Genomic DNA, 23,019 nt, shown 5'->3' on the forward strand with positions numbered 1-23,019 from the left:
GAAACATGTTTGTACTAATGCAGGCCTACATGCTAGATAGATACTTTTTCAACTCCAAAGCTGTGCTGTAAGAGATGCAGGTACCAGTCCTGATCCATACCATCAGCCTGCATGGACACCGATTCCAACTGCAAAAATTTTTAGCCCCTTTGACTGACAAGTACGCTGGTGCATCTAAAAAGGCCATGAAAGTGGGGTTGAATTCTACTTGCAACTCTCATTTCCACTACATTAAGTATAACCATTAAGTGCCGGTTAGTGTGATGTTCTGGTGTGTGATATGTTAATTTATGTGGCTTTCCTCAGGCCTATATAGACTCACAGCATGTGGTCTTGATGTTGCAGAAGCTCTCTTTCTGTTTCCTATATATGCTCTCAAGAAGCAAAGAGAATAGAGAAACAGTTGCGTTTTCCTGCTGAAGAGAGTAGAAATGTAGGGATGAACTGGGAATGGAGGGATATGAAATGCCTGGGGCCAGTCTCCACAGCCACACAGTAGTACCCTTGGTTACAGACCCATGGCGACGGGACCTCAAAGGTGCAATGGCATCCCTCGACACTAGCCTGTTTAGAAAACGGCTGGCCTCAAGAGTCAGTTTTCCTGACAACACACTCACTCTCCCTTTCTCTATCTTTCTCACACATTCAGAGTCTAAACGAGGGAGATGGAGACAGAGAGGTGTTGGGAGATACTGAGTGGGCCTGAGCTAAGCTGTCTGTCCCTGCAGCTTGCTCTGGTAACCATGGAGATCAGGTGGGTATTCCAGATTCCTGCAGGTAGAGGAAAGGGCTATAATTTTGTACCACTTCTTCATAAAACACCTTTTATAAAGACTTTGGAAGCTGCATTTAATGGCTTTATTAATGATTAAATCATTCAGTAATGGTTTCAGTTATAAGCCATTAATAACAACAACTTTTCTGGTTGCCATGCTGTGAAAAATGTTGATAAACTATTGATTAATATTCAAGGGGGGGTCACTCTCTGCATCAATAATAAAGGGTCACATGTTTCTCACTTTCTAGTAAGTCAATGGCAAAAGTTGGTAAATCATCTTGAATTTAAATGTTAAAAAGTTATCAATAAAGACTTCTTACACCAGTGTATTAAATTGTAAATTGTAAGTAATGGCACATAACATATTTATAAAAGATGAATAAATGAATGATTATCATCATTATATTATTAATATTATTATAATTAATAAAAACCTTTATAAAGAGTCCCTTATTAGAGGATGCATCAACCACTTCACTTTGACATCATTTTCAGAGCCTTAATATGAGCTACACATAAATAAAGACTGTGTACATGTTTGTATTTTCAACTTATGTAACTGAAGAATTCTTTAGATCATTAACAAGCATTTTAACATGCAAAGGTGCTTTTACATGTGTCTTTTAAGGACATTTCTTAGTATTGTCAGTGGTATTACTGGATTAACTTTGTAACTGCAGGCATCATTATCATAAAGCTGTTAGGGGTTATTAATAGGTACTAACTGGTTCCTTGATGACTTTGCAGTTTCCTCTGTTTGTGTAAAGCTGTAAACCACAGAAGTGTCTCGAGACCCTGATAGTAGCAACTTCCATGCATAACTGGGTGAGTAGATTATATCAGTATTATCAAACTTTTTCACGTCAAGGACCCCTAAACTGACACAAATTAGATCACAGACCCTCATTTGATAAAATTTTGTCCCAGGATCCCCCATCTGATAAGATTTTTGCTTTTATGTGTTTTATTATACAGAAAGTGTATGAAACCAATGACCAAAATAATCATACATCCTGTCACTGTGTTACATATGGATGGAGTTATAGTGAAAATAAATGATTCCCCTTTTTGCTGGGGACCCCTGGAACCTCTTCAAGGACCCCTGGGGGTCCCCGGACCCCACTTTGAGAACCACTGGATTAGAGCAGATCAGTAGATACAGTGTGCAGAGGGCTCCACCTTGTGGCCAAAGTGAGAAGTGAAGCTATACTCTGCTACACTGCGAGTTCCTGTATTATAGTGATGTGTATTTAAATGGTTTATTTTTCTTTGGCCACAACATGCCCACAGACACATTATGCTCCTTTGAAAACAGCCTATGAACTCAGTGTTTCAGCTCATATATGGCTCGGTGGTCACAGACCCGGGAATTGACATGTTCTGCTGTTCTTTTGGGTTTCCTCAGGTGCCCCCAGTTTATCCACATGGTCTGAAAACATGCAGCTCAGGCTGAATAAAACTACTTCTAGTTGAGAAAGTGTTTGTCCCTGTGTGTAACTATTTAGGGTGTTTCCTCTGCATGTCTTTCACCCTGTGGAGGCTCCATAGCCGGTATAGGCTGAAATAGCAGTGAATAATATAATGCAGTAAGGACAGAGCTCTTGGGCCGTGGTTCTTCACCTTTTTATTGGTTGTGACACTTTAAGACAATGTAATGTGTACCTGTGACCCTACATCACAGGTTATGGCTTCAGTGTGGATGCATTTTTCCTCCTCAGATTGTTTCATTTGAGGGATTTAGATTCAGGAAGATGTTCAAAAGAAGAAAAAGCAAAAAATGAGAGGAAAAAAACAACAAAGTAACCTGCTGTTGCCCCTCAGATTTATCCTATTGGGAACCACTGCTCTCTACGTAGATGAATTACTCATAACAGTGATATTTCAGCATCAATGAGGTATTTTCTGGTTAAAGTAGATCATCATGTCTGAAATCCAGCCGTTTTCATCAAATTATCCAACCCGTTTTTGTGTTACGACTATGTGCAATTTAAAGACAGTGACATTATTGAGACTGTTGCTTTATACCAGACTTTTCTGCTCTCCTGCTAACCCCCTTATGAATTGAGCCCTGTCCAAAACAGCACAGCTTACAGCAGATAACAACAGATAGCCTGTGGCGTGGTTATAATAAACGGATAAAAGCGCAGGATATGCAAAGCCACACAGAGAAAGCCTGTTCATGTCATGCTGAAGTGCCATTAACTACTGGTTGGACTGGCTTGTCCCTCTTGTGTGATGTCATCCAATGGATGAGTGGCTGGCGGCTGTGATGCGCATGTAGCCTATGCAGTCCGCTGCCTCAACGCATCACAACGAACCGCACTTGACAGCTTGCCAGGTTAGAGGGGGAAACACACACACACACACACACACACACACACACACACACACACACACACACACACACACACACACACACCATTCAAGGGAGGAAACCAGACCTGCTGATTTTTCCACCAGCACAGCCGTCATCCGCATCCACCCGAGGTCTCTCTCTCTCTTTCTCCTGCTCTCTCTCTCTCCCTCTCTCTCTCTCTCTCTCTCTCTCTCATCGACATCTCATGCATCATTTTTTGGGATTAATTATGCGTCTGTTCTTTAACGCACAGATGACAGCGTAACCGGGGCAGCAAGCTGTTAAGATACCCACACACACCGCCGCTTTGTTGAATAGGATCTGTTGTGATTGGACATGAATTCGGCGGAACAGACGGTTACATGGTTGATTACGCTCGGGGTGCTGGAATCGCCGAAGAAGACCATCTCGGATCCTGAAGCATTTCTGCAGACCTCCTTGAAAGATGGAGTGGTGTTGTGTAGACTGCTGGAGCGGCTCAGCCCGGGGTCCACGGAGAAAGTAAGGGCAATAACCCCCCCACCTCCCCTCCCACCCCTACCCCCGCTCTCCCCTCCGCATAAACCAACCGCCCGCCCCGTCGGCGTGTCTGTGTGCTGCCCAGATCCGTGAAACCGACGCGGTTTGTTGTCTGGCTTCTCTTTCTGCCCAGTGGTCCATGAGGCGATTTCTTTTGTAGGTCACGACAGCCAGGGTTATTGTCTGCGAAAACAGCCTATGCTATATGGTTGCACATGTCAGCATGTAAAAAAAAGAAAAGAAAGAAAGGCCGCTGCGTATTGATCTCTGAAATAGGCAACATCACAGCAACAGGGAAATTGATTGATCAAAGAGGCTAGGCAGTATACAGTATATGCTTTATGCTCTTAATAATGGAGGCCTCGTCTGATATGTTTTAATGCATGGTCCAAACACTTAAAAGATCTGCGTTAGTATCGTTTGAAGCCCCTCTTTAAAATTCCTCTTTAATCCAGGGTGATGTGGTTTGTGTGCCAATGTATTTTAATACACAGTGCACACAGTCTATGATCAGCCAGGGGTGACTGGCTATCTGTACACAGACCACAGCTATAAGAGTGGGCCGCCATTGACTGCAAAGGCGCACACAGACACAGATGGACCCCCTCCCCTTTTAAAGCAACAGCGCAGTGTTTGTGTCTGTCAACGTATAGCAACAGCCAGCTGAGGCAGCTACCTAAGGGAGGCAATGTTTTCTTAAAAAAAAAGGCATCCCTGCAACTCCACATAGCGTGAGAAATGTGCCTGTTAAATGTCAGTGCTATTTAATTTTTGTGACATAATTTTTCACCATTTTGTTGATGACATGAGAGCATCTGATGGAGGATAAAAGCAGCCTCTCTAAAATACTTTATCTGCAATCATCTATCCTTAGGCATGTTTGAAAAGGGGGAAACAGTTGGGAGGTTGGTATCTGATATTCATATGTGACATATTCTGATAATATATTGCAGATCTAAACTCTGTTAAATCTGATCTGTCATCTCATTTAGGGAGGTTGTTCTTTAGAGATTATGTTCTTCACATAACTGCTAAGAAGATTTTCCTTAACTTGTAAACTGTTCTGACCTCAAGACCTACGTCCTACCCTACAACAATATGCTCACATTATCAAACTAACTGTTGCAATCATAAAATAATCACTGATTTGATGCAGTTACAGGTATACAAACATATTGCTAATGTGTATGAAAGGATGTGAAATGGCAAAAATGAAGCCATAAATCAAAATCTTTTCCCTCCCTGCTGGAAAGACACGATTCTGCAACTCTCAAGTCATAAGAACAATGGCCACGTCTGTGGAGACCCTGAAGCAACAAATGCTAATAGATCTGATGAGCCAAAAGTATAATTGAATATATAATCAAAATGGGTTAATACTTTTTATAGCCTGTTCAAAACTAGATTTTAATTATGATTTTTTAAAAATCCAATAGTGATATATTGGCCAGTATTCCTATTTTTTCACACTTAAATAAACATATAAACATTTTTTAAAATAAAGATCACTTAAATTTGGTTATTAAAAAATGTAAGTAAGATATGTACTGACAAAGACATTTTACAGTAAAAAAATAAACATGTCAATGGTGATGATAAATGATAAATTATGCAATGGAGGTGTGTTCCTAAATGACCTCAGACATATTTTTGGCATCTCTGTGCTGCAATTTCATATTAATTATTTGCCAACATAATATACTAACGTGGGATAAACAAACAAATACACCGGCTTGGCTGATTCATCAGTCACGCCCTAAGTACTACCACTATACTTCTACTACACTTCTAATAATTATATTTTACATTTTCCCAATGCCATGATTCTCATTTTTCTCTGTTAATTCCACTTTTCCTTGTTGTTTATGTAATAATGAATAGGCTATGTTTCTTTAGTCCCTGGGCAGTATCTGATGCATCATTGGTTAGCCATTTCCAGTTACTATCTGGCCTGGATGTGGTCCACGCCATTCCTGAGATGTGGCCCTCATTTGGTTCAGTAGCCACGCTCAGGTTCAGTCATTACTGTCAGTCCAGGCATTACTGTATGTGGGCCAGAAGAAAGTGGGAGATGTGGGCCACAACTGGGCCAGATGTCAGTTGCTATCTGGGTAGATGCCAGATCTATTAATATATACACTACAGATGATATACTGTATACAATATAGCATGGTTCTTTCAAAAGCATGCCTCTTTTCCTCCCTCACTTGCATCTATTCTTTCAAGAGAGGCAAGGTGAGGATATTGTTCATTTACATAATCTAAAAATGTCATGTATCAGTGACATTCTGTTTTTGTTGCACTAGCCCGCATGTGACATGCACACACCCTAGATTAATGTTTGTCCTGGACATACTCAGACAACATGACCTTTGAATTATCATAACACCAACAAGGAAGATGAGAAGTAAGAGAAAAATGAAATTGAGGAAAATGAGAAATGTGTAGAGAATTGTGACGTTATGAGTCAAATGGGGTAAATGCAAGTAAAATGTTTGAGGAAAATGGAAAATTTGAAAAGAATAAAAAGTATTAGGAAATGCTAGAAATAAGGAAAACCAAGGAGGGGGAAAAATGGCCCTGCAGTAAAAGGTAAATGGGAGACTAAGATATCTTTTATAACAGTTTTGAGGTGTATTACTTCATACTTTAGATATCCTATATGTCTCATAGACTATGTGACTTCATTTGTTGCTTCACAGACACTGGTCAGTGATTAATTTCAGGATTCTGTTTATGCTTTATATATATATATATATGCATTAAATAAATGCAGATTTTAGCTGGTTGCGGATACTTTGGTATCTGCATACTAGTTACCCCTCTGTGGATTATTAATATGATCTAATTTAATCTAAAATTGCAGTAAAGACATAGATAATTTACATTGTTTGTCCACCAGGGAGCACTGACACGTTTATTTTTCACCTGAAAAAAATGTCCCAGTTTGTTCATATCTCGGTCACAATCCTTCAATAACCAAATTTAAAGGATCCTTATAAAAAAATATTTATTCATGTCCTGGGTAAAAGATGAAGTCATCAGATCAGACGTTAAAATCCTCTATTGGTTGGATATAGTTGAATAGGTACACCTAACAACAAATACATTAGAGCTGCAACGATTACTTGATTAATCAATAAGTCAGTTGGCAGTAAATGAATCTCCAGTTATTTTCATTTGATTATTTCATTTCGATTAATCATTTCATTATTTTTTTAAGAAAAAATGCGGAAATGTTCTGGTTCCAGCTTCTTAAATGTGAATATATTCTGGTTTCTTAAGTCCTTTATGATGGTTAACTGAATATCTTTGATTTTGGAATGTTGGTCGGGACTCAGCAAAAACAAAAACAACTAATCGATCAATCGAGGAAGTAATCAACAGATTAATTGATAATGAAAATAATCATTAGTTGTAGCCCTGAAATACAGTAGTTCTACAATAAATCTTTACTTTGTGAAAATTATGATGTTATAGAGAGATGTTAATCCGACTTTATGGTAATTTTGGAGGCTGTGTTGTGCTGTAGATTGTCACACAGTGAGGTTTTCTGTTATCTTGTCCACCTCTATCCCCAATCAGTGATTTTTTAAATTAAAAAAAAAATCTATTAATCCTCTATCCACTGTGATGACAAAGGTTATTGGACAAGCCAGTGAAGCCATAAGTTACAACAGCATCAATGGGGATCTCTATTAGTCAACGTCATTTCCCTCGACCCAGCTCCACAGCCTCCTCCACTTCCCCGCTGCGGGATTTGTGTTCAGCCTCCCGGAGTGTCAAAACACAGAGAGACTGTAGAATGCGTCTCGAGAAAGAAGAAGCATTTTTAGGGCTGTTAAACTCTCAGAAAACCGCAGTGTGAAAAGCAAGAAACCCGCAGCGTGAACTGGAAGCGTGTCTCTAACCAGCATTTTCCCGTCTTTTCAGATTTACCAAGAACCGAAAAACGACGGCGAGTGCCTGAACAACATAAAGGAGTTTCTCAAGGGCTGCACATCGTTCCGCGTCGAGGTAAGACTTGTGGTTACCTGTCGTTTACATCACACCGGTCCGCATGTTACACAGTGAGAGAGGTGAAGTTTGAAACGCAGAGTGTGCGTGTTAAAGACGAGATACAATAAACAATGGGCTTGACGGAGTGGACGGACGGACGGACGGAGGGAGGAGGAGTGAGCTAGCAGCCGAGAACAATCACCCATCGCCCCGCGCAGAGCTTGTGAGCTTGTCCGTCCAGTGGCGACACATTTGCAACATTTTAGCAACTTCAAGGGACACCCATTGATAAAAATGATTACAATGTAGCCTGTCTACATATTCCAGTGTATGATTTACACGTGTAGAAGCGACTATAGCTACTGTTTACGCTCTCTAATTAATGCAGAGCTTTGTCCTGGGGCTCCTGCGTGGCTTTATTGTCACCAGCAGTTCACACTAGCCATTGTAGAAACATGTTTTCTTGCTAACAACAGACAGCTACTGTAGCTATCATCAGTACAGGACTGTGGTCTTGTTCTAACATAGTAATGACACAGTCTTGGTATTATAAGGTGTTAAGTCTAAACACGTCCACCTCGCCCTTGCAGGCATATATAGAAATGTTTGAGTGGGGTTGCAGTCATGGCTAATAAGAATACTACCATAAGCAAACTGAGGACAGCGTGCTGTGTACTGCTGTGTGTTGGCCAGTGCATAGAGGGGTCATTGAACCATCCTAGTGTGACAATGAAAGTCAGTGTTCCTCAGCATTGCCTCTCTTTAACCGAGTCTCCAGCCACAGAACAAGAGGTGCAGATGGGGTGAGACAGAGCCCTGTCATATGGAGTGCTGAAACATGCCCTTTAGTAGTTTTGGTAGTTACAGGAATGCCAGAGAAGCAAACGGCATCCATCATGATTTTATTGGAAATGGCCTCTGTTTGTTTTGGCTCACTGCAGGGACAGGGTTGAGCAAGGAATAATCTGCGGTTTTATTAGTAGCAAATAGTCAAATTGTCTCCTTTATCTACTGGTTTATGTGATGCTTCTTCACCGGAGGAGATGCTGAAGTCAGTACTGTCACCAATTTCCTGTCTTTTTTTTTTTTTAAGGCTATGTTTAGTCGGTGCGTGCTGGAGTGTTTAAATATGTGAACTGGACAGAGCAGGATTACAGTTAGTTTGGGACTTGGCAGTGCTTTGGCTCACCATCTGTAGAGCAAAGATGGATCTTCTCCAGAGCCCAGAGAACTGCTGGCTCTGAACCCAGGTAGTTGCGGCTGCAGATTAGAGCAGTGGCCGCTTACATGAGAGCAGGACAGACAGATAGACGCTGTGCTTTTGCAGTCCTGACCTGCCTCTTTTAGATGGAGTTAAGCTGGACGTTTGGCTGAGCATCAACTGTGTTTACACGTCTAGTCGGGATCTAATTTGTATACTTGTTCCTGATTAGATGTTCCTGAGTAGACCACGTCTGACATTTGGACAGCTGCTGTTACTGACCTTTCACTTCTAATGTGTTTGACCACAGGAAGTGATCATTAGAGTTCCCATGACCCCTGTGGTCCCTCTGCAATAGTAACCTCAGCCTCCGCCTACCCTGACAGTGATCACAGATCTGTCTTCACTAATGAGAGAGCTTGAATTCTTTGCTATTAACAAAAGGTTGTTGTATTATAAAGCAACCACATTGGACACATAGTACAATTTTGAAGTATTTACATAGTGACTCACATTTTTGTTGCGTTGCTCCGGCAGTTTGCATTTGAATTGCGGTTTTCTGACTTTCTGGATTAATTTTAGGCTGTTTACATGTTCATCAGATACATTACACGTACAGGTACAGATACAGATTTTATCCCCACACACCCCAAAACTTAAAAAGATAAACTTAGTTTAGTAAAGTTTGGTTTAGGGCTGCAACTAACAATTATTTTCACTATGGTTTCATCTTTCAGCTGATTATTTTCTTAATTAACTGATTCATTGTTTTGTCTATAAAATATCAGAAAATAGTGAAAATTACTGTCATAGTTCGAGTCAATGGTTATGTCTTTAAATGTTGTATTTTGTCCAAACAACCAACTGAACAACCAAAACCCAAAGATATTCAGTTTACTATCATGTATGACAAAGAAAAGCCTTAAATAATCACTTTGAGAAGATAAATCCAGCAAATTTGACATATTTGCATAAAAATGAACAAACAAATAATCAATTATTAAAATAGTTGAAGATTAATTTCTGATTGACTCATTGTTGCAGCTCTAATTTGGCTTGCAGTCAATGACTGGCCTAAGTCTACGATTCAGAGGAGTCAGCAGCAGGTTGTACTGCAGCAATCTTTATCAGAGCTAAATCTATCAATTGGCTGCCCTGATGAATCAAATCAGACTTTTTAAACTCTCAAATAACAATTATGATATCAGGCCTCGGAAATCCAGTATCAGGCGAGCAATAATCTTCACTTCTTGCTTGTTTGGGGGACTTTTTGTCTTCAGTCTGGTCTTCAGGAACTGAAACACATGATCAGTTGATTGAGGTCAGGTAACTGACGTGGCCAGTGGAGAATAGTGCACTGTTGCAGCTTGGCTACCTGATATATGTATGTTTAGGATTGTTGTCCTGTTGCAGTGTCCTAAAATTTGGGGACTGTGTTAAGGAAAGGTCTGAGTCCTACGCTGCCCACTCAATATAAACACATCTCATTGTTTCATTTTAATCCACTGTCACTGTTTAAATACATACTGACTGCACTGTATGTGTTCTTAGCTCTCTCACTATACACAGGTGTATTGTGATACTGTGACACTGTGATGAGCTAACTTAAGTTTATTATTCAGTACACTTACGGTCACATATAATCATTAACTGTAGCATACATGGAGTAGTTGGTTTTGACACCCTACACAGGTAAACACTCATTTCCTCACTCATGACAAGTGTGAGAGCAATTTGCTCCCAGTAGCCTGCTGAGTCACAGAGGGGTGTTGCACTATTGTTTCTGCCTTCTTTGAGACTGTGATACTGAGGTCTAGCAGACATGTCTAAGCTTGTCATCTAAGTCATGTTCATTGTGTCCCTGCAATGAATGTTTAATGATCATCATTCATCATGTTTCACTGTGAAGAGATTGGTGGCTTTTCCTCTAACGGATAGCCTGTTGGATTGAGTCATAAGTTGGTAGAAGAGCTCAAATTTTGCAGATACTCTGGGAAAGAAATGGGGTGGGTGAAAGTATAGACGGGTGAGGAAGAGGGTGCTTTCACATGAATGCTCACAAGGACATCTAGTTTTCCAGTAGCTTATACACACTCACACACAAACTCTCTTTGCAAACACACAGAATCATACACATATTCCCTCTGGGCTTATCTGTAATCAGAGCGGAAGATGAAAAAGACTCTATCTCACAGTCACTCATCCTCTATTACTGAAGCGAGAGTAACTAATCACTTGAAGCCGTTACACAGGAAGAGAGAGGACGACTACAGTCATCAGCAGAGATACAATCACTGCCATTCATACTAACCAAGAGGCCAGTGAAAGTCACGCTGACATGCACACACACTGCTTACACTTTTACTGGAGTTAAAGGATAAGGCTGGCATTATTCTACATTTTTGTTGTTGTCAACAAATCCCCTTAAAGGACCAAAACCAGCAGTGTATCACTCAGTATCTCAAGACTTTGACTCTCCTATCATGTCTGTGGCTCTCAGTCCCATTTGTTGCTTCTGAAAATCTAATTCTTTAAAATTAGGTCACAAATGTTAAGTTTTTAAAAGACTAAGGAACTCCTTAAAAATGTGGGCACTCTAGTTTTTAGCAAATGTGACTCAGACATTTGGCTATTTGAAATTTTTCAATAGTTGTGCCAATGCGATTCTTGAAGGATATGGCTGGCAATTTTCTATATTTCTCTTATTTTCAGCAAATCTCATATGCAGAGCCAAACCAACAATGAATTCATCCCACTTCCAAGTATTGTGCATGTATCCAAAGCCTGAAATATCTTATTCCTCTGTGCCGTAAACCTCTGTTGTTGTCCAAAAACTATTAAAAACACGTCAGTGAGTCACACTGTTGCACTGGGTGTCATATTCCTCTGCCATGAAGAGTATAGGCATGGTAGTTTGTTTAGAAACAGCTCCAAAGACTAATAACAGTCTAGTAATTGTATAGTAATAGTTCCATGCTCTGTACCTGGATGTGGAAATGTCCGGACCACATGATTATATGCGCAACAGAAATACCACTTTTTCCCTTTGGCTGCTGTGTTATGCTGTTGATGACTGGAGGCAATAAAGAATCCAAGTTTTAACCACAAAGTTCTATCAGCGCTTACCACTTAGACCAAGATAACGTTAGTGTTGACTGTTGCTCTCAGTCTCTCCCTCTTAGCACGTCTCCATTGTTTCTGTTGCATATATTGTTATCTTCTGAACTTCGGTTCTATGAATCCATCACATTTGACCATTTCTTCTTGTGCGTCAGATGTTTATTCACACTCGTCACATCAATCAGACTCTAACCCAGACATTTTACACCGTGTCCTAACTGAATGCAACAAAATCAGTTTGATTGCTTTGTTTTCTATTGGAAAACTGGCTGCGAGTGACGTAGCGCAATGCGGCACGCCGTTTTGAGCTGAATTTTTGTTGGACACCCTGTTTCTATTTACTTCCTGTCGCATCATGGACAAGGAACAGCTGATTCATTTAGTTGAAATGAAGAGCTATCTCTACGATACCTCCTCTGGCTGGAGGGAGATTGCCAGGGAGCTGGAAGTTTCTGGTTAAGTTGCCGTTGACTATATCGTTTGTATATCCAGTTAAGAAACATCTAAATATCACAATATAAAATGTTTTCTGTTTAAAATGTACAAACGTAGGATAGCAAGTACTCACCCATCTTTTACTTAAGTGGTTACATCTCCAGTCTGATCTTGAGTGCACAGCTGATAGATATGTGTCTTGTTTACATGACGTAACAGAAGTGCATATTTAATGGATTCAGTGTGGACAAAAAGCATCCGATATTACTTGATGCGACGTGATAGTTGGAACAGCGGAAGTCTACAGCATAATAGAAATAAGATATATCAGGCTTTGGATACACACACAATACTTGAAAGTAGGATCAATTCATTGTTGGTTTGACTCTGCACATGAGATGTGCTGACAATTATAAAAATATAGAAAATCATTAGTAAGCTGGGAGCTATTTGATCAAAGAATATAAATATAACAGCACAAGTTCCATTCCAGTACCAAAAAAAGTGTTGAGGTTTGATACCCAACTGTACTAAAAGAGGAGCAAAGTGTGCATTTGTTGGGGACTGTTTTCAGCCGTGTATAAAAACACAATTGGTTTGCTAGTGAGTATGAACAGCAGCAGGATGGTGTATGTTGAACAGAGTCAAAATTCAAAATAATGAGGGAACATGTCACTCAGTGCAACACCATGGCTCATTAATGTGGTTTTAACAGCTTTTGGACAACAATTGAGGTTTATGGCACGGTGGAATTAGCTCTATCAGTACTGCTGAAACAGCTGATTAATTGATTAGTCAACAATTAGTCAACATTTTGGTAATCCATTCAATATTATATAACGCTGTTTTAAATTATAACACAGTGTTTAATATTTTTTAGAGTGAACAATCAATAGATTAATCAAACAAATGATAGATATTAATCAGCCCTAGATCTTATATCATCATGCAATCTGTATCTAGAGTTGTTGTCTGGATAATAACATCTGATCACAGGCCTTTGCATTTACACCTGGTTTTAGTAAGAGTGCATTGTTATTGGATTGCAATATTTTCAAATTAACTCTATATATCAGTCTTTTGCTATGCAGGAAATACTTATTAGTAGGATAAAATCATTAACATAGCCTTTGTTGACAACAATAAAAATGTAGAATATCGCCAGCATTATCCTTCAATGCTTGTGCTCTTCCTGAAGTAGACAGGGGGAGTTCAGCACGTAACAGTAGCATTTGTAATACGCATAATTCAACCAGCATCCAGACGACTGTAAATAGTGTTTGTTTATAGCTGCTGCAGATATACTTGTATCTGCTGAGGTTGTGTGTTTCGCCCACCACTTCTGTCAGAGATAAAGAGAGTTATGGATTGACTGCTCAGAGCTTTCAGTGTGGCCAAGTGATGACACAGCGCTGCTGCACTGGAATTAGCGATTATCTTTAAAAGGGAAATGCACTTGCCGATTACTCTCAGGCACTCACGCCCACATTCTCTGACTCACCCTGTCTCTGTCCTCTCTCACCCACAGCCGTTTGAGGCCAGTGACCTGCTGCTGGGACTGAACTTCTCAAAGGTGCTGAGCAGTCTCGTAGCTCTGAATAAAGTGACTGCAGGTTAGTCAAAACATGTGCAATGTGTGTGAGTTTCACGATACATGTGGTGGTTGTTTTATGAAAGACTGGCGGGTAGACGTGTGTGGGCACCGACTGTAGATACCAGGTCTATTTATTGTTTTTCTTTCTCTCCAGATATTGGCGTGGGCAGTGATTCAGTGTGTGCCCGACACTCTTCAGCTCACCGTATCAAGTCTTTTGAGTCGCTGTCCTCTCAGGCTTCACTGGGCCGATCCTCCAAGCTGCTGCAAAACCAGTTTCGCAGTCTGGTAAGACCAACACTCACTGATACTACTAAAACTACCCTGAGAGTGTGGTCGACGAGGTCTTCATTACACTTTTTAGTCCATTGTTCGTAGCAATGTTTTTGAATCATATTCTAAAGTGTTGTTGGCATTTTGTCCAATCATATTAATTATTAACAATCCAGTGTATCAGTTCAGTGTTGTAGGTCAGTAATTGTAATTTTACAACTTGGAGGCAGTTCCCTGCCTCCAAGTTGTTATGGGACAGAATTATGTCATAATAAATAGATAGTTAAGACAGTTAAGATGTTTTGTTTGTTTGTAGCTTGTACAAATACATACGGGTTTTGGGTCATAAATGAGCAGTTTATAACTGAACATATATTAATTAAAAAACTTGGATTGTTGAAGTGGCACATTGGTTGAATTAAAGCCAACAATGGTTTTGAAAAAGGTTGTTGTCTGTCACAATTCAATTAAGCCAACAATCATTCAGCCAAAACAACAGCTAGTTATAGATGGAAAAATTTACTAGAAAATTAAAATAAAGCTTGATTTTCATCAGTTATGGAAAAGCAATGAACAACTGCAGGAAAACAGCAAACAAGCAATCACAATGGATTGTACCTTAAAGCTTGTAGAGTCTCTGGGGGTGAAACTGATGAGTAATAAATGTTACACAATGTTTGTGGGATTTGTTTCACAAAATAGATGAGAAGTGATTTGTTTAATAGCAAAGCTCTTCTTGTTGACACTCGTTTTCCTCTTCCAGCTTTCATCTCTTGACCTCAAAACATCTATTCTGCTCACTGCTTACTCTGCCTTTTGCTTCTTTCCCTCCGTGCCTCGTTTGTCAGGACATGTCAGAAAACAGTGGACAGCAGCTGCTGGTGAAGGCACGTTTCAACTTCCAGCAGACCAACGAGGATGAGCTCACCTTTAACAAGGGTGATATCATCAGTGTGACTCGTCAGGAGGACGGTGGCTGGTGGGAGGGGATGCTCAACGGCAAGGCTGGGTGGTTTCCTAGCAACTATGTCCGTGAAATCAAAGGCTCTGGTAAGTACCTCTGCTACCTTTGTAAGACATTTCACTGTGTTGCTTGGTAGGGATGCTCTTATCAGGGTTTTTAATGCAAATGCTTATCATGTGATGCTATTTTCAAACTTGGAGTGAACACAGGCAGTTGCATCCCTCAAACCACATAATCACAAAAAGGTCTCCGTCCCTGAATGCCTCTGTGAATGATCACAGAGCAGCTTGAAAGATTAAATTATATTCTAAACAGACGTTTTCACATCTCTCTCAGACAATAATCGCCAAACAGTACACAACATGACAGCTGCCTTTGTCACTTCACTTCCATATGGCCTTATGACAGTAATGCAGCCCCACATCTGTTGCCTCTCAAGGCCTGCTGTGGTCTGTTGTTTTTCACTTGTAAAACTGGTTGAGATGCCATGTGGCAAGAGACAGCAACTCAAAATCTGATTCTCAGTTTGACTGATAGTACACTAACCCATTTAATGATTTGTCTAATTGGTGATTTTAAGGAGCAGTGGTCAAAATATAATTTATCATTTTATGATTTTTCCTTGGGTTAATGATATGATATGCTTAATTTGTTTATTGGTGTAATATCACCACACATCCAGAGATAATTTAGGAATTACAAGCCATGATAAGATCGTTAGAATGAACATTTATGTGGGCAGGACACAGACAAAGACAAAACACTGCCTACTAATCCACTTTCACACATGATATTTCATTTGTTAGGCGACTCTATAGTCTTTGAACTGTTGCATTTTCATGCCTAATTAGACCAAACGCTAGGCAGACGTGTGTTTAATCAGAAGGACTTAATTAATTTCTTTTCTCTCTGGTCACAGACAAACAAGTGTCTCCCAAGTCTGGAACCCTTAAAAGCCCGCCTAAAGGCTTTGACACATCTGCAATCAGCAAGACATACTATAACTTGGTAAGGACACAGCACTGCAGTAATCTGAAATCAGCCTTCTCTCTCTCTTCTTTACTCTAATGCTGAAATGTAAAGATTTTGTCTCTGTTATTAGACCTTTTCTCTAATATCACTGACCATTTCCTAGTTTGCTGTTTGCCTGTTTCTATGCTTGCAGTATAGGAAATATATTGACTGATTTTAGGCAACTGTTAAAAGTGATGAATCAATATTTTGTATTAGTGTTGATTGTATTAAAATGGAACATTAATTGGCCAGAAAATCTCATGCACCTGTGATATGATAGATATGATGCAATATGATTTATTATATGTTCATTATATACAGTAGTTGAACGATGTCACTCAGGTCATTAATAACTTGCACTTTGTAATATTTTGATCAGTTAGACATGCATCACCAGGATACAGCAAAACCATTTTTTACAATGAATTAAGAAGAATTCATTTTATTGAACAAAGCATTAAGGATATTTGGAGCAACTCTGCAAGATTAGTTTATGGGATCTTTTAATTGATCAGTGATATTACACTGACCTGGTGTTACAATATTTTATGGATTAATAGCTCAAATTTGAGGCACCAATTCATGAAAGAGTGACTGTAATAAGAAATGGAACTGTTTCATAAAAACCATCTTCACTTCTTGACATATAGGCACTTTCTAAGTTGAAGCTGTTTTGTCCTTTTTTTGCAGGTTTTGCAGAACATTTTAGAAACAGAGACAGAATACTCCAAGGACCTTCAGAGCCTCATGACAAACTACCTGCGACCTCTTCAGAGCATTGACAAGTATGACTCATTTACACATACAGTAAAGTTTGAAAAAACCAGAACCAGTGTTTTTTATTGTATAACAGGAGCTTGGATAATCAGATCTTTGCACATTTTTTAAACAGCAAAGCTGGGTTGAGTACATTAGTTTTGAATTTGTCATCACCACTTTGTTTTTTCCATCTTGTCTTTCCCCCCAGACTGAGCAGCTCGGATGTGTCTCTGATTCTGGGCAACCTCGAGGAGATCAGCACCTTCCAGCAGATGCTCGTCCAATCACTGGAGGAGTGCACCAAGTCAGTCCCTCCTAACACATACAGCCCCTCCGCAGCAGCATCCTTTCTGTTTCATAATATAAGTGTAGGGGCATCTAGTGTTGGGCCACTGTATTACAGGGATATTGGATATGAGCATAGACCGTGGAATATATTATATATTATAATTTTGTATTCCTTTCAGCCTATAGCACACATCCACATGCCATATATTTCTGCTCTACTGTATTTTCTTGTCAGTGTATGAAAGTTTTCATACTACTTTATCTGTGTTTCCTTAGGCTTCCAGAGAGTCAGCAAAGGGTGGGCGGCTTCTTTCTCAACCTCATGCCACAGATGAAGGCTCTTTATGTCGGTTACTGCTCCAACCACCCCTCTGCAGTGAATGTGCTCACCCAGCACAGGTAGGTTTACACATCAACTACATTCAGTTTGAATTTATAGTGTTTTCAACTTGCCGAAAAGGGAAAAGTGAGTGGTTGTATTGTTGGAATTTATCTTTCTTTTACAGTTGTAGCTACCTGCTGTTTGCTGATTGTGGCAGCAGAATCTAGCTTTGTGGACACAAAGTGCGCAATCTGCAGTCTACTTATCATTATCAACTAGGGTTGGGCTGATGGGCGATGCCATTGTCCATCAACCACTGAGCCTCTACCATCGTACCATTGTGATTTAAAAGCCCCCCCTACCACCCCCATCGTCTTTTGCATGGATTACATTACTCTTATTGGCTTTTTACTCACAAAGCTTTTATTGCACTTACAGTAATGCAATGAGTGTAGTTAGTTGTCATCAAGTTGACCTGATTCACTGTCTTTCCTCTGCTCCTCTCAGAGGACATACTCACATGCATAGAGCGCTCAGAGCCGCGTGCAGTGAAACAGAGGAGAGGAGAGAAACTTAGCGCAACCATTAATGAGAGCAAAATGCAGTAGATGCTCACACTGAGCTGAAATGAAACGAGGGCATATAAATTAGGTAAATAACTCTGAGAGTGTGTGTCCTCTGAGAGAGGAGTGGAGGAGGGACAGTGAACCACGTGAAGTACCCGAGTTGATGACAACTACATTTGTTACGTTACTGTAAGTTCAATAAAAGCTTTGTGAGCTTTCCTTGCAGGTTTAGAGTGAATTACAGTATGTACAGCACAAGAGGGTAGAGGATCAAAATTTTGACCCAATCTGTAACAGGCCAGTGGAAAACCAGAATCCGAAACATATTTGCAGAAATTAATTTTCAACCCAAAAAGGACTCGAGAACACTAACAGTGGTAGCAGCACCATGCACCACCGATTAACGAGTAGCTGCAGTCAAAAAGGAGTAGCAATACATTACATTTCACATTTCACACTGCAGCCACAGGACTATCCGGACTGATTAGGTTGAATGTTAGTAACTAGGGAACTGAGACCAGTGAAGACTTCCACAAGAGGTATATAATGTAGCTGGTAGAGGTTGACCTGAGGTGAAACTGAGTAATGCTTGCTGTCAGATTATCTATCATTCTAATTGCATTAAGGATTTTAAAGAATATTGTGAATCATGATGCACTGCAACAGATACTGCCTTTGCAAAGCTATGTGAGACGTGGCGTTTCAACTATGCTGTCATTTCAAAATTGTATGTTTTTTAAAGCAAATATCTCATTAAGCGTCTTTCAGTCAGTTTTAAGGCTTCTCCTTGTCAGTACAGTTTTCCTGTATTTGTTATATGCTGTCATAGTTTTTGAGATCATAATATGACCTTCATAACTTTGTTTACTTACTTCAAAGTTACACAGTTACTTCTTTATATCAGTGATTTTGTCCATCTCCAGTAGCTTACGATTACTAAGGTAGCAACACAAGTAAGTTTTAAGTTAGTAGGTTTAATGCCAAGCAGACATGTGTGCCAGTTTTAACAAAAGTCTGATAGTCACTTTTTTATGAATGTGTTGTCAAACCAACATTGGATAACTAACAGAGATACATGGAGCTGTCTGAATTCTGTGTTGGTTACAGACCCTAAATTAATTAATTGTCTCACTGTCTCTCTCTTTCCTTCCTCTTGCAGTGAGGTATTGGGGGAGTTTATGGAGGGGAGGGGTGCCGTCAGTCCTGGGATCCTCACCCTGACCACAGGCCTCAGTAAACCCTTCATGAGACTCGACAAATACCCCACCTTACTCAAAGAGCTGGAGAGGCACATGGAGGTGTGTATCTGTGTGTAAACATCTGTCTAGTAATCTTGTGTGATGTGTTTTCTAACCAACATGTTTCTTCTCTCGCAGGAGAGTCATCCTGACAGACCTGACATTCAGAAGTGCATGGCGTCATTCAAAAATCTGTCTGTAAGCTAAACACACTTCCTCTTCAGTCAGACGTAGCCAGTGACTTTACTTAATTATGTAATAATTTAATAGCAGGTCTTTGAGTGGTTGTCTGTTTCCATTGTGCCAGGCTCAGTGCCAGGAGGTGCGGAAACGTAAGGAGCTGGAGCTGCAGATTCTTACTGAGTCCATCCGGCTGTGGGAGGGTGATGACATTAAGACCCTTGGCTCTGTGCTGTACATGAGCCAGGTCATAGTCCACAGTCCTGGGTCAGAGGTACAATCACCATCCACCTACACTTCACTCTCTATAGACTGCTGCTAATAGTGTTTGTAAACGAAATACGGCCTAACCTATGCACATTGCTGACTTAAGTTGTGAATGTTATTTTACAGTGCATAAATATACTTCATATATGCATTTTCTATACTTTTTATTGTAATTTACCTAAATCATGTTATTTAGTTAGCCATTTAGTGTTTAGTACTGTAGCACCTTCATAAAACTTTCCTCAAGAAATATGTTTGATGATGAATCAAGAGGTCATCGCAAATGTAAAGAACTGTTGGCTAATTAAATATGTAATTTTAAGTGAGGAAAAGTATGACACAGGGCAAATTCTTAAGATTAGATTACAGCTACAGGTTGGTAATTTCAACAAAATAATTAGACCTATCAAGGGTCACCATATATAGTTACATGACTATGGCTTTGGTACACTGGCTCAAAATCACTGACACATACACGGGTATCAATAACCAAAGTCATTAGTGGGAAAACATGCTTATTTCTTGAAGGGAAAGCCTGAAACATTAACTAACCATCTTTTTAGCTGTACTTTCACTCCAATAGGGAATATTTCTTTGTAAAGACCCAGTTATAGTACTGAGCTTCTTTTCAAACACATCTTTTCATTGTGGCATCTTAAGTGGACAGAAACCTTCATAGCTTTGATCAAAAGAATCTACCTAATGAATGTAATGCAATGATTATGAGAACAAATTGAAAGTATTTTCATTATGACAGGCAAGCACGTCTCTTTAAAAAAATTATCAACATTGGCATCTCTCCAGACATTTTTCTAAATAATGATTCAATAGTACCCACTCTAACACTATTATTGTTAAAAACAGGCTAGAGATTCACAGTAATGAATCGACAGTCTGACACTGAAGACAACCTTACAACAATGATGTTCTAATACTTAAGGCTGGCGATTTTCCTTATTTTTCTTAATGTCAACAGATCTTATGTGCAGAGCCAAAACAACAATGAACTCATCCTACTTGAGTAACAATGATAAGATTGTAAACCTCAGGAGAGAGGTTTGTAGAACGGCAGACGCCACTGCACATGCACGGGAACGCAGCTCCATTTACAGTGCTTTGCTAGCTCCTGGTGCTACATATCACAACCTCTTGACTTTGTGCTGAAGTTGTTTGAGAAATGTATAAGGCAGTAAGGAGTACAGGAGGTCCATGGCAAAGAGGAATACAATATATAAGGCTTTGGATACACATACAAACACATACACTTGTAAGCAGCATGAGTTAATTGTTGGTTTGGCTGTACACATGAGATTTATTGACAATAAGAAAAATATAGAAAATCACCAGCCTTATCCTTTAAAGGATGAGTTCATATTTTTTCAGGTCTATCTTAAAACAATACTGACAGGCCCATATGTAATTGTATCTCCTCTTCATACTAACTGCAAAACATTTCCTCTTAGAGGGATGCAGGTCCTTATAACCTCAGTTGAACTTTAAGAATTCATTTTTGCACAGAAAGAGGACTGTGTATTTTGTCCCCTGTCTCTTACATTTAAATTGCTTGAAGAGAGGATCTCTTTGCAAACAGTATGAACAGGAGGAACAAATACAGCGACCAATAACGCCAGTTCAAAGAAGTTATAAGAACCCCTGGTCTAGGTCTGGCAGAGTAAAATGCACTATGCAGCAACAGCCTGTGGCTTTCTGTGATTGTTATTGTGATAAAATGCCACATCAAGGTCGCACATTGAGGAAGATGGGATACATGCACAAATGTATGCTGTGAACTTCAAACAGGTAGTCTGATAATTCCCAGAGCAATGTGACTGGTATGTTAACAGACTCTCCACCTGCGACTTGATAAATCCTCACCAGATAATTCACACTGCTGCAACTTTTCTGTTAGACTTTTAAAATGGTTTTATCTTGTTGTGAATCTTTGATCTAAACTGGCTCTTAGTCAAATGTGTCCATAATAGAGTGGTGATAAAAAAAAAAAAAACCTGACAAAACATTTGAGCACTTTCTTGCATTTACTCTTTCCATTTCCCTTGACATTTCTCTCTCTTTCTCTACCTCTTTGTCTCTCTACAACCTCCTCCTACTTACCAGGAGAAGAGTGAGCGTTACCTCATGCTCTTCCCCCACGTCCTCCTCATGTTGTCTGCCAGCCCGAGGATGAGTGGCTTCATATTCCAGGTCAGTGATAAAGACTTTCTCAGAGTTTCTTTCCGATTCCCTACCTGTGTTTAACATCAGAGTTCTGGGCGTGTATTGGTCCTTTCTCTTTTGTCTTGAGTCTTATGTGATGATTTCCATATTCAGGGAAAATTGCCTTTGGCCAGCATGACGGTGACCAAACTAGAAGACTGTGAAGCCCATAAGAACGCCTTTGAGCTCAGTGGTGAGGCTCCCTGAGATTAGCAACATGCTGCGCTTAATGCTGTGTTCATTACTCATAATTTCTTTAACAACATTGTGTGTTTCTCTGCAGGCCCAATGTTTGACCGTCTCCTGGTGGCGTGCACCAACCAGCAGGACCTGCAGGACTGGGTGGAACACCTGACCCGACAAATCAAACACACTGCAGCCACAGCGCCCAGCCACAAACCACTCACTGTTCCCTGCCACACGGTCAGAAGCTAATGATTACATACCCACACAAAGCTGATTGTTTCTCTATTAATTTAGACCTAATGTGGTGTGAACACTATCAATATTAAGTATATGTAGATTTCTCATATGTGTGAACCCTAAAATCAGTATTCCATGAGATGCTGGTACATATAGTGTCCAGCAATCAGATAAAATTGCTATACAGCCCTTTGTGAGGAGGCTTATTTATTTTACAAGTATGGCTTTAATACACAATGGCATTTAATTAAATGAATACAAATACGTAATAGACATTCAGCCTTATGAATAAACAATCAATTATGATAATCTAACCACAATAGGCCACATTGATTGGTGACTAAATCATCAATCACAATCAATCACATTTCAGAATCAATAAACCTATCTGCAGGACTTCAGCTAAAAGGAATATAATTCTCTGCTGTGGTTTAGGCTGATTAAAAACAGTGAGGCATCATGGTAGAACAGTTTTGATTTGGTTGGTAATTAGTTTAATGATGTCTGTG

General features: G+C 39.8%; 1 protein-coding gene across 4 annotated transcripts in view; it reads left to right on the forward strand.

The window, feature by feature from the left end:
- The first annotated feature begins 653 nt into the window (after nt 1–653).
- The window catches only part of arhgef7a (Rho guanine nucleotide exchange factor (GEF) 7a), a 30,708-nt gene continuing 8,342 nt past the window's right edge, over nt 654–23,019 (forward strand). Inside the window, exons 1-16 of one of the 4 annotated variants that reach the window (XM_067603923.1) lie at nt 654–754; nt 1,526–1,603; nt 7,587–7,670; nt 13,937–14,021; nt 14,157–14,290; nt 15,124–15,325; nt 16,159–16,247; nt 16,944–17,038; nt 17,221–17,316; nt 17,577–17,699; nt 19,348–19,486; nt 19,565–19,624; nt 19,734–19,880; nt 21,989–22,075; nt 22,202–22,280; nt 22,371–22,510. In XM_067603923.1, the coding sequence (XP_067460024.1) occupies nt 1,592–1,603; nt 7,587–7,670; nt 13,937–14,021; nt 14,157–14,290; nt 15,124–15,325; nt 16,159–16,247; nt 16,944–17,038; nt 17,221–17,316; nt 17,577–17,699; nt 19,348–19,486; nt 19,565–19,624; nt 19,734–19,880; nt 21,989–22,075; nt 22,202–22,280; nt 22,371–22,510 (1,572 nt within the window). In that variant the 5' untranslated portion in view covers nt 654–754; nt 1,526–1,591. Of the gene's footprint in view, nt 755–1,525; nt 1,604–3,202; nt 3,636–7,586; nt 7,671–13,936; nt 14,022–14,156; nt 14,291–15,123; nt 15,326–16,158; nt 16,248–16,943; nt 17,039–17,220; nt 17,317–17,576; nt 17,700–19,347; nt 19,487–19,564; nt 19,625–19,733; nt 19,881–21,988; nt 22,076–22,201; nt 22,281–22,370; nt 22,511–23,019 lie in introns of those variants that run through there. The other 3 variants (XM_067603922.1, XM_067603924.1, XM_067603921.1) reach the window with 3 other exon arrangements.

The sequence above is a fragment of the Thunnus thynnus genome, chromosome 11 (genome assembly GCF_963924715.1).
Source record: "Thunnus thynnus chromosome 11, fThuThy2.1, whole genome shotgun sequence".
Lineage (NCBI taxonomy): Eukaryota > Metazoa > Chordata > Actinopteri > Scombriformes > Scombridae > Thunnus > Thunnus thynnus.